This window comes from Theropithecus gelada, chromosome 14 (genome assembly GCF_003255815.1).
Source record: "Theropithecus gelada isolate Dixy chromosome 14, Tgel_1.0, whole genome shotgun sequence".
In the NCBI taxonomy this organism is placed as follows: Eukaryota; Metazoa; Chordata; class Mammalia; order Primates; family Cercopithecidae; genus Theropithecus; species Theropithecus gelada.
The window spans coordinates 95,127,985-95,140,419 of record NC_037682.1 but is presented as its reverse complement, the minus strand read 5'-3'; the positions used below and the strand labels follow the sequence as shown (position 1 = coordinate 95,140,419).

The window sequence follows — 12,435 nt, the reverse complement described above, 5'->3', positions numbered from 1 at the left end:
TAATGATAATACCATTAATGTTTGCATACAAAGTAACATTAATAGAAGAGACAAACCAACAAAAAACTTGACAGGGCCTCCATGCTCTACTACATTATATAAAAATTTGCCAATATGGCATTCAAGACACTATTCTAAACATTCCATCTGTCTTTCTAGTTTTATTTCATTATATTACTGATCAGCAAAACCATTAATATATGTCAATATCAGAAGAATTTTACATTATCAGTAAATATCCTATCCTTTATCTCCCGTGTTCTTCAGAATGTTCCATTTGCCTAGAGTAGCTTCGAACCACACCCTTCCTCACCCCACAGCCCAACTCCCTCTAACATTTACCACTAAAACTACAAACAAAATTTCAAAATTCATTTTAGTACATTAGATATAATCTCTCCCTATATTCAAGTTAAGTATTATAAATTGTATGCTATACATATGCAAACTTAAACCCAAAGAAACTATTACCCAGGTTCTCATCAATAATCAGCAGAGGATCTAAAATTCATATACAGATGTGGCTGGCACTAAGTTGCATGCACTTTATAGTATATTTCATTGTCTCTCTAAGTGCCTTCTTCCTTCCTTCCCTAGACATAAGACTCTAGAACCAACTTCTCCAATATAGACAAATAGCCACGAGCCACTTTGTGGCTATTTAAATTTAAATTAACTAAAGATAAATAAAATTTTAAATTCCATTCCTCAGTCATATTACAAACACTGCAAGTGCTCAGTAGCCACATAAGACTACTGGCTACCATACTGGATAACAAAGAGCACAGAACATTTCCATAATCTCATGAAATTCCATTAAACAGCACTGTTCTAAAACCTGGAAATAGAAAGCTACATGTTTATTGATCACAACATTTCATACTACACCTTGAACATGGTTTTGCAATGAACATTGTTGCATTAAATCAACTCTCATATCTCTGTACAAGTTGTATTAGAAATGGAAACCATCTCTTTAATTTTGTAAACTTAGAATTTAAAAATTGAGAGATCATGCTTATTTTTCAAGCCCTTTATTCTTTGTTAATATGTAAGAAAATAAGACTGTTATTCATGGCCTAGAGTCAATTAAACCTTAATTAAGGATCATAAGAAGTAACAGCATGGTAACCAACATTAATTCATTCTCATCAATGACTCTACAATGAAAAATGCCATTCTGTTTTACTTAAAATTAATAGTTAATTCCAAAATTTCTCACAATAATCCTTCCAAAATAATAGTAGTATGGTGCAATGGTTAAGAGCAGAAACTTCATGGAATTAGACAAATCTAGTATCTAACATGGCTTAGTATTTTGTTAGTTGCCCAACTTTAGACAAAAAAGACTATATAATTTTAACCTTCCTAATCTGCTAAACAGAAATAGATTTACTTCTCATCATTGTTTTAAGGATTAAAGAAATGAATACATAAATTACCCAGTATAACACCTAACACAGCAAGTGACTAATAAATGAAGTCAGAATATTGCTATAATAAGCTAATTATTCAATAAATATTTGAGCACTAGCTGAATATTAAGTGCTGATTGTGAGCACATGACAGTGAAAATAATACATTATACTTATTTTTCTTGTACTTCTCTAATAATGATACCTGGAAAAAATTGATGTGATTTCTTTCCTATATTTCTAACATAATAATTGTTCAAGAATATTGAAAACACTGTGTTTATTGGTTTGGGGATTTCTTTTTGGTTTGCTTTTTTCTATAAGTATTTCTCTATAAATATAATTAGTGAGAGAGAAAGAGAAACTGAAGAGGGAGAGAGGGGGGAGAGACACAGAGAGACAGAGAGAGAATTGTTTCCTGAACATACAGAAAAAATTCATAGTTTTAATCTGATTAATTTCTTGGTTCAATAATAATTTTGCTTCCATTAAAAAAAGGAAGCATGACACATCACTTCAACATATACTGTATTCAATCAGATATTATTCAGTTCTTCAATTTTTGCAACTTTTAAAAGAAAATGTTCTAACATTTATAATTCCCATACCAATATATTCTACCCTGTACTAAATAGGATACATGAAAGGCTTTAAGAATAATAATATTCAAAAATGATCCTTAACTTGAGTATAATATTTGCATGAAGACTTTTTTTAACACAAAGGAGAAAAAAAGTTAAAAGGATAGAATTTTTAAACATAATAATGTATCCTTAAAAAGTTTATAGACTAGTGGGTCCCATAGCATCATCTGTCATAAAAGTCTAAAATCTTAAAAGTCAAAACAGGAAATAAACCAAGATGTCAAATGTAAACACTCTCAGCATTATCCTAAATACGCTTCAAAATATAACTTACTTTTCTTTGAGTTCTGATACCTTTTGACCAACAGAATTAAGGAGGTCCTCTAGTTTCCTTTTTCTGTCTTCAGTTTTCTTCAGATTCCTGAAATATAACTCAATATTATAAAAGCCATTCCTATTTTAGATACCAACTATAAAGCAGCAGCAGCACCTTACAATGTAATCCTACAGTAAATATATGACAATTAAAACTGTCATTAACTCAGTATTATAACACCTTTACTTAGAATTTAATTTGAAAAGCAATGTTAAAATTAAAAGTGTTTCCTCTGACCCAACTATACCACTTCTAGGATTCTATATTTAAAAACACTCAAACATGTACATTTCTGGATAAAAATGGTAAACATATTTATTTATCTTCTATCCCTTCTAGGACCCTACTAAAATGAAGCCAAGAAAATAAGAAAGATACATATGCACAGAGATCAAAAGAGGAAAGTATGAAATAGGAAAAATTTCAAAAATAATTTCCTTTTCTTAAGAGACAGAGTCTCACTCTGTCTCCCAGGCTGTAGTGCAGTAGTCTGAACAGAGCCCACTGCAGCCTCAAACTCCTAGGCTCAAGCAATCTTCCTACCTCAGCCTCCTGCACCCTCAAAGTTCAATAAAATTTTAAAAAGTAATAACTAACATATCGGAACGCAAAAAGCCAAAAGCTAAAATGCCTATACGAAGAAGAGTCAAAAAAAAAAAAAGCAGAATCCTAAAATGTTCAGAAAATGTAAACATACTTCTGAAGGTAACAATAAAGCCAAATACAGAAGATTATTTAATAATTGATATTACAAAGAGTTTGACCTCAGAATCCATCCTCTGTTGAGAGCTGACTACCTCTAACATAACCCAGAATGCTGCAAGTCTAGCTTATGCCCCTACTAATCTCCATCAACCTCTATGCACACATCCTAGGCGAAAGATATAAAGATTCGTTTACAGTAAAATGACTGACACCCTATCCTCTCAAAATACCCGCAAATATTAAGGGGTTGCCATAAAATGGCCAGTCCATACTTGATCACCTTACAGTGATGCTCAGCAGCCAAGGAGCCCAAGCCACACACTCAGGTCTTCCAGCCAGACTTCTAAAACTCATGATCAACAACTAACAGCCACAGATCAGACAGGTCAAGAAAGCTTCCTAACTTCCTAAAAATATGGGGTAATATACAAGACACTAGGAATCAAAGTAGCATTAGACTTTCTGAAAGCAACACTGAACTCTAGAAGAGAGTACAACAGGGGTTCTCAAACTTTAGTGTATACCAAAATTACCTGTCAAAACAGAGATTACAAGGCCTTACTGTCCCCTCCCCCACAATGTATCTGAATCAGAATCAGTTCCTTTGGGTGGATCTCAAAAATCTGCACTTTTAACAAGTCCCAAAGTGATGCTGATGCTGCCGGTCTAGGAACCAAATTTTGAGAATTGCTGCAATAGAATAAGGCCTTCAAAACTGTGAGCTAAAACTATTTCTAGTCTAGTATTTAAACACAACCCAATTATTGATCACATACAATAACATATTATAAATACTCTTAGACATGCAAATCTCAAAATATGTTCCAGCCCATATACTCTTTCTACCATGGAAAATGTGTTCTAGAAACCTGAAGAACTAAAGGAAGGAAGAGAAAGACAGGAATTCACAATAAAAGAATACAATAGGTAATCTCTAGAACAATGCTGAAGAGAAGCCCCAAGACAACAGCCTTAAGCAGCAGGCCTAAAGCTAAGAAAAAATAAATAGAACACACAGATGAATGAAGATGTTTCAGGGCTCTGACAGAGAAACTATGGATAAATTTGTGATATGTAAACAGAAAAACATAATCAACTAAAAAAAGGGAGGCAATTCTTATATTTAGAACAAAAAAGTGTACAAGAAAGGAAATAAGATGAATAACTGTTAATACACAGCAGGAAATTAATAGATAATATCAAAAATTGAACAGTCAAGAATACAGATCAATTAGGATTAAGATGACAGACAGCAGGCGGGACTACCTTGCAGCTCCCACTCAGACAGAGCAGCATGTGGAGATTCACATGGTGAACTTTCGCTGCAAGAACTACTGCAGGAACATACTAGGAAAACCAAAAGAATCCACGGACCCTTTGAAGGAACTGGGTCACCACTGCAGTCTCCCTGAGATACCGAAAAACTTACTAGTCTGCTTGCTTTCTCAGCGGAAGGCACATGATCTGGGGCAAGTTCTCAGCCCTGGTCACTGGCGTTGTTGGGGCACGGTGGGAGTGAGACCAGCCTTTAGGACTGCAGGCTACATAGAAAGCCAGTGAGGCCTGTGCCTGCTGGCTTTCCTCAACTACCCTGGGTGACCTGTATGACTCAGCAGAGGCAGCCATAATCCCCCTGGGGAGAAAATTACATTAGAATGGAAACCACACTCCCATCCCCCACAGCAGCCACAGCAAAAGCCTCACCAAAGCAGAGGCTGAGCTCAGACACACCTATCCCTGCCCCCACCAGGTGGTCTTTCTTTACCTGCCCTGGTAGCCAAAGACAAAGGTCATAATTTCTTGAAAGCTCTAAGGCCCTGCCTACTGCCTGAGAAACCTGAATTGTTAACCAGGTGTCCCTAGGGCAAGTTTGCATCCTCCCTATAGGACCACAGCTGAGGCACTCTTGAAAGTGCCACCTCCTGCCTGGAGGCCCATCAACACAAAACCAGTCCACTAAACAAAAACAAAACCAAGGACCATCACAGAGTTCACCTCATTCCCCTGCTACCTCCAGTGGAGCAGGTGCTGGTATCCACGGCTAAGAGACCTGAAGACAGATCACATCACAGGACTCTGTGCAGACACTCCCCAACACCAGCCCAGAACCTGGTAGCTCTGCTGGGTAGCTAGACCCAGAAGAGCAAAAACAATCACTACAGTTCAGATCTCAGAAATACCCGTTCCTAGGGGAAGAGAAAGACCACCAGAGCAAGGGAGCGCTCTGTGAGACAAAGAACCTGACCAGCTGCCCTTGAATCCCAGATCTTCCCTCTGATATAGTCTACTCAAATGAGAAGGAACCAGAAAAACAATTCTGGTAATATGACAAAACAAGGTTCTTTAACACCCCCAAAATATTACACCAGCTCATCAGCAATGGATCCAAACCATGAAGAAATCTCTGAATTGCCAGAAAAAGAATTCAGGAGGTTGATTATTAAGCTAATCAAAGAGGTACCAGAGAAAGATGAAGTCCAACTTAAAGAAATCAAAAACATGATACAGGTTATGAAAGGAAAATTCTTCGGTGAAATAGATAGCATAAACAAAAAACAATCACAACTTCTGGAAATCAAGGATATACTTAGAGAAATCCAAAATGCACTAAGTCTCAGCAATAGACTCAAGCAGAAGAAAGAGCTTCAGAGATTGAAGACAAGGCTTTTTAATTAACTCAATCATCAAAGACAAAGAAAAAATAATTTTAAAAAATGAACAAAGCTTCCAAGAATTTTGTAACTATGTTGAGTGTCCAAACCTAAGAATAATGGGTGTTCCCAAGAAAGAAGAGAAATCTAAAAGAGAAATCTAAAAACGTATTTGAGGAATAATTGGGGAAAACTTCCCCGGCCTTGCTAGAGATCTAGACATCCAAATAAAAGAAGTTTGAAGAACGCCTAAGAAATTCATTGTAAAAAGATTATCACATAGGCATACAGTCATCAGGTTATCTGAAGTCAAGACAAAGGAAAGATCTTACAGCTGTGAGGCAAAAGCATCAGGTAACCTATAAAGGAAAAACTATCACAGTAACAGCAGATCTCTTAACAGAAACCCTACAAGCCAAAGGGACTGGGGTCCTATTTTTAGCCTCCTTAAACAAAAAATTACCAACCAAGAATTTTGTATCCAGAGAAACTAAACTTCATAAATGAAGGAGAGACATAGTCTTTTCCAGACAAACAAATGCTGAGAGAATTCACCACTACCAAGCCAGCACTACAAGAACTGCTAAAAGGAGCTCTAAATCATGAAACAAATCCTCAAAATACACTAAAATAGAACCTCCTTAAAGCATAAATTTCACAGGACCTATATAACAATAACACAATGGCCGGGCATGGTGGCTCATGCCTGTAATCCCAGGACTTTTGGAGGCCAAGGCGGGTGGATTACTTGAGATTGAGAGTTTGAGACCAACATGGCCAACATGGCATAACCCCATTTCTACTAAAACTACAAAAATTAGCTGGGTGTGATGGCAGGCACTTGTAATCCCAGCTACTCAGGAGGCAAGAGAATCCCTTGAATCCAGGAGGCAGAGGTTGTAGTGAGGTGAGATTGTGCCACTGCACTCCAGCCTGGGCAGAGTGAGACCCAATCTCAAAAAAAAACAATAACACAATGGGAAAAAAAAAGGGTTTTCAGGCAACAAATAGCATGCTGAATAGAATAGTACCTCTCATCTCAATACTAACATTGAATGTAAATGGCATAAATGCTCCACTTAAAAAATACACAATGGCAGAATTGGTAAGAATTCACCAATCGAGTTTCTGCTGTCTAACAGAGACTCACCTGACAAAATAAGGACTCACATAAACTTAAGGTAAAGGGGTGGAAAAAGATATTCCATGCAAATGGACACCAAAAGTAAGCAAGAGTAGCTATTCTTATATCAGACATAACAAACTTTAAAGCAACAGCAATTAAAAAAGACAAAGAAGGACATTATGTAATGATAAAAGGACTAGTCCAACAGGAAAATATCACAATCCTAAACATATATGCACCTAACAATGGAACTCCCAAATTTATTAAACAATTACTACTAGACCTAAGAAATGAGATAAACATCAACACAATAATAGTGAGAAACTTTAATACTCCACTGACAGCACTAGACAAGTCATCAAGACAGAAAGTCAACAAAGAAATAACGGACTTAAACTATACCCTACAACAAATGGACTTCACAGATATTTACAGAGCACTCTAGCCAATGACAGCAGAATATAAATTCTATTCATCAGCACATGGAACATTCTCCAAGACAGACCATATGACAGGCTACAAAACAAGTCTCAGTACATTTAAGAAAATCTAAATTATATCAAGTACTCTCTCAGACCACTGTGGAATAAAACTGAAAATCAAGTCCAAAAAGGACCTTCAAAGCAATGCAAATATGTGGAAATTAAATAACCTGCTCCTGAATGACTGTTGGGTCAACAATGAAATCAAAATGGAAATTGAAAAATTGTTTGAACTGAATAATAATAGTAATTCATACAACCTATCAAAACCTCTAGAATACAACAAAGGTGGTGTTAAGAGGAAATCTCAGAGCATTAAATGCCTATATCAAAAAGTATGAAAGAGTATAAATAGACAATCTAAGGTCACACCTCATGGAACTGAAGAAACAAGAACAATCCAAATCCAAATCCAGCAGAAAAAAACAAATAACAAAGATTAGAGCAGAACTAAATGAAATTGAAACAAACAAACAAAAATACAAAAGATAAATGAAACAAAAAGTTGGTTCTTTGAAAAAATAAAATTGATAGACCATTTGCAAGATTAACCAAGAAAAAAAGAGAGAAGTTACAAATTAGCTTAATTAGAGAGAAATGGGAGATATTACAACTGACACCACAGAGATAAAAAAGATTATTCAAGGCTACTACGAACACCTTTATGCACATAAACTAGAAAACCCAAAGGAGATGGATAAATTTCTGGAAATATACAACCCACCTAGATTAAACCAGGAAGATATAGAACCGCTGAACAGACCAATAACAAGCAGCAGAATTGAAATGGTAATTTTAAAACTGATGGATTCACAGCTTAATTCTATAAGACATTCAAAGAAGAATTGGTACCAATCCTATTGACACTACTCAAAAATATAGAGAAGGTTGGGAATCCTCCCTAAATCAATCTATGAAGCCAGTATCACCCTAATACCAGAACCAGGAAAGGAGATAACTAAAAAAGAAAACTATAGACCAATATTCCTGATGAACACAGATGCAAAAATCCTCAACAAAATACTAGTGAACCAAATCCAATAACATATCAAAAAGATAATCCACCATGATCAAATGGGTTTCGTACCAGGCATGCAGGTATAACATACGTTAAGTCAATAAATGTGATACACCACATAAACAGAATTAAAAACACATATCACATAATCATCTCAATAGACACAGAAAAAACATTTAACAAAATCCAGTGTCCCTTTATGATTAAAATGCTCAGCAAAATTGGCACAGAAGGGACATATCTTAAGGTAATAAAAGTCATCTATGACAAACCCACAGCCAACATTATACTGAATGGGGAAAAGTGGAATGCATTCTCCATGAGAACTGGAACAAGAGACAAGGATGCCCACTTTTATCAGTTCTATTCTACATAGCACTAAACGTTCTAGCCAGAACAATCAGACAGGTGAAAGAAATAAAGGGCATCCAAATTGGTAAAGAGGAAGCTAAACTGCCAGTTTGCTGATGATACCATTATACACCTAGAAAACCCTAAAGACTCATCCAAAAAGCTCCTAGAACTCGTAAATGAATTCAGCAAAGCTTCAGAACATAAAATTCATGTACACAAATCAGCAGCTCTGCTATACACCAACTGCAACCATGCTGAAAATCAAATCAAGAACTCAGTTCCTTTTACAGTAGCTGCAAAAAAAAAAAAAAAAAAAAAAAAAAACAACTTAGGAATATACCTAACCAAGCTGATATGGTCACAAACAAATGATACAAACAAATGGAAACATATCCCATGCTCACAGATAGGTAGAATCAATATTGTGAAAATGACCATACTGCCGAAAGCAATTTACAAACTCAATGTGATTCCCATCACAATACCACCATCATTCTTCACAGAAGTAGAAAAAACAATCCTAATATTCATATGGAACCAAAAAAGAACCTGCATAGCCAAAGCAAGAGTAAGCAAACAAACAAACAAATAAATCTGGAGGCATCACATTACCCAACCTCAAACTATACTATAAGGCCACAGTCGCCAAAATAGCATTGCACTGGTATAAAAATAGGCACATAGACCAATGGAACAGAATAGAAAACCCAGAAATAAACCCAAATACTTACAGCCAACTGATCTTCCACAAAGCAAACAAAAACATACAGTGGGGAAAGGATGCCCTATTCAACCAATGGTGCTGGGGTAATTGGAAAGCCCCATGTAGAAGAATGAAACTGGATCCTCGTCTCTCATCCTATACAAAAAAAATCAACTCAAGATGGATCATAGACTTAAATCTAAGACCTGAAAACCATAACCATTCTAGAAGATAACATCAGTAATACCCTTATAGACATTGGCTTAGGCAAAGACTTCATGACCAAGAACCCAAAAGCAAATGCAAGAAATACAAAGATAAACAGATGGGACTTAAATAAACTAAAATCCTTCTGCACAGCAAAAGAAACAATTGGCAGAGTTAAAAGACAACCCATAGAGTGGGAGAAAATTTTCATAATCTATACATCTGACAAAGGACTAATATCCAGAATCCATGACAAACTTAAACAAATCAGCAAGAAAAAAACAAACAACCCCATCAAAAAGTAGGCTAAGAACATGAATAGACAATTCTCAAAAGAAGATATACAAATGGCCAATAAGCATATGGAAAAATGTTCAACATCATTAATTATCACAGAAATGCAAATCAAAACCACAATCCAGTACCACCTCACTCTTGCAAGAATGGTCATAATCAAAAAATCAAAAAATAATAGATGTTGGCGGGGATGCAGTGAAAAGGGAACACTTTTACACTGTTGGTAGGAATGTAAACTAGTACAACCACTATGGAAAACAGTGTGGAGATTCCTTAAAAAACTAAAAGCAGATCTACTGTTTGATCCAGCAATTCTACTACTAGGTATCTACCCAGAGGAAAAGAAGGCATTATATGGAAAAGATACTTGCACACGCATGTTTGTAGCAGCACAAATTGCAATGGCAAAAAGACAGAACCAACCCAATGCCTATCATTCAGTGAGTGGATAAAGAGAATGTAGTATATATATACACCACGGAATACTACTCAGCCACAAAAAGAAACAAAATAATGGCATTTGCAACAACCTGGATTGAATTGGAGAATCATATTCTAAGTAAAGTATTTCAGGAATGGAAAACCAAACATCATACATTCTCATTCATGTAGGAGCTAAGCTATAAGGATGCAAAGGCATGAAAATGAGGCATTGGACTTTGGAGACTCAGGAGAAAGGGCGGGAGGTGGCAAGAGATAAAAGACTACACATTGGGTATACTGTAACACTCCTCAGATGATTGCTGCACCAAAATCTCAGAAATCACCACTAAAGATCTCATTCATGTAACCAAACACCACCTGTTCCCCAAAAACCTACTGAAATAAAATTTTTTTTTAAAAAAAGAACATAAACCTTTGGTCTGCATTTAGAACAAAAGAGATAAAATATATTTGTGACTTAGTAATGATAGCAAATTAGAACTGTAAGCTCCAATAATAAGTGGTTAAATCTTCCTCCTTCCTGTCCACACACTGTTTTGGAAAATATATGCTAAACATTTCTTAGAACTTAGAAGGCAAAAACAAACATAAAAGCCTTAAATTTCCAGCCAGGCACAGTGGCTCATGCCTGTAATCAAAGCACTCTGGGAGGTGGAGTTGGGCAGATCATGAGGTCAGGAGATGGAGACCATCTTGGCCAACATGGTGAAACTCCTTCTCTACTAAAATGCAAAAAATTAGCCAGGTGTGGTGGCACGTGCCTGTAACCCCAGCTGCTTGGGAGGCTGAAGCAGGGGAATCACTTGAACCCAGGAGGCAGAGGCTGAAGTGAGCTGAGATTGCGCCACTGCACTCCAGCCTGGCAATAGAGCAAGACTCCATCTCAATAAATAAATAAATAAATATATAAATAAATAAATAAAAATAAAAGTCTTTAATTTCCAAAGCTTTCCTTTTGTACTTTAACGTTATTCCTTGGCCAGGCGTGGTAGTCCACACCTGTAATCCCAGCATTTTGGGAGGCCGAGGCAGGCGAATCACCTGAGGTCGGGAGTTCAAGACCAGCCTGACCCACATGGAAAAACCCCATCTCTACTAAAAATACAAAATTAACCAGGCGTGGTGGCACATGTATGTAATCCCAGCTACTCAGGAGGCTGAGACAAGAGAATCGCTTGAACCCAGGAGGCAGAGGTTTTGGTGAGCCGATATCACACCATAGCACTCCAGCCTGGGCAACAAGAGCAAAATCAGTCTCAAAAAAAAAAAAAAAAAAATTATTCCTTTATGAAACTTTGGCTCCTTCTAAAGGAACTTTTACCTACCTAGGCTTCCAACAATATAATAATGGTAAAGAAAAAGTACGTTGGTTCTGCTATCTCCTTCTAACTGCTTTCTTGTTTTGATCTGTTTTTAAATTTACATTTAATTGACTCATTTTATATATTTTAGTATTGTCAACTGCCATTTTACAAATAGAGAAAAAATAAAAAATAATATTAAAACCTCATCAAACTGATGAAAATAAAGGTTAGAATTGTTTATATTTTATATTTCACTTACGATTCTAATCCTGCCTGTTCAGTTTCCAAAGGCTGAATTCGTTCCAAGACATGGGAATACTGGATATTGGCTTTCACCCAGGCAGCCAAAGGTGCAGCTGCAGTACTGGCACGCTTAGCATTCTGAAAAATCCATGAGAAGTGATTCAACATCCTTACTTAATTTCAGATGAAAGCAAAGTTAATTCTAACACACTTTATTTGGACATTTATTAACTTGACCCAAATAAAGAAGTTTTTGGCTTATAGCTAAAACAAAAATACAGTGAACTTCTATTTTGATTAAGAGAAATATACATGAACTCTATTTTCACTTAAAAATAAATTTTTGAACCACACAGAATCTTTAAAATAAAGATGTTTTATCAACATAATTTTCTATTAGTCACATTTCTAATGAATACATGTGTCAGCCACAACAATGTTCGAGTATCTTTATTAGATAAGAGCAGCTTTAAAACCATTGTAATTGGTGTTAAAGAAGATGTACATAACATTTTGATTAAGGGAT

General features: G+C 36.0%; 1 protein-coding gene across 2 annotated transcripts in view; it reads right to left on the bottom strand.

Annotated features, from left to right (window-relative positions):
* Positions 1-12,435, bottom strand: part of DYNC2H1 (dynein cytoplasmic 2 heavy chain 1) — a 357,072-nt gene that overhangs the window by 234,987 nt on the left and 109,650 nt on the right. For both annotated transcript variants that reach the window (XM_025357391.1, XM_025357392.1), the window contains exons 59-60: positions 11,926-12,047; positions 2,334-2,420 (exon numbers count right to left, since the gene is read on the bottom strand). In XM_025357391.1, the coding sequence (XP_025213176.1) occupies positions 2,334-2,420; positions 11,926-12,047 (209 nt within the window). The remainder of the gene's footprint in view (positions 1-2,333; positions 2,421-11,925; positions 12,048-12,435) is intronic.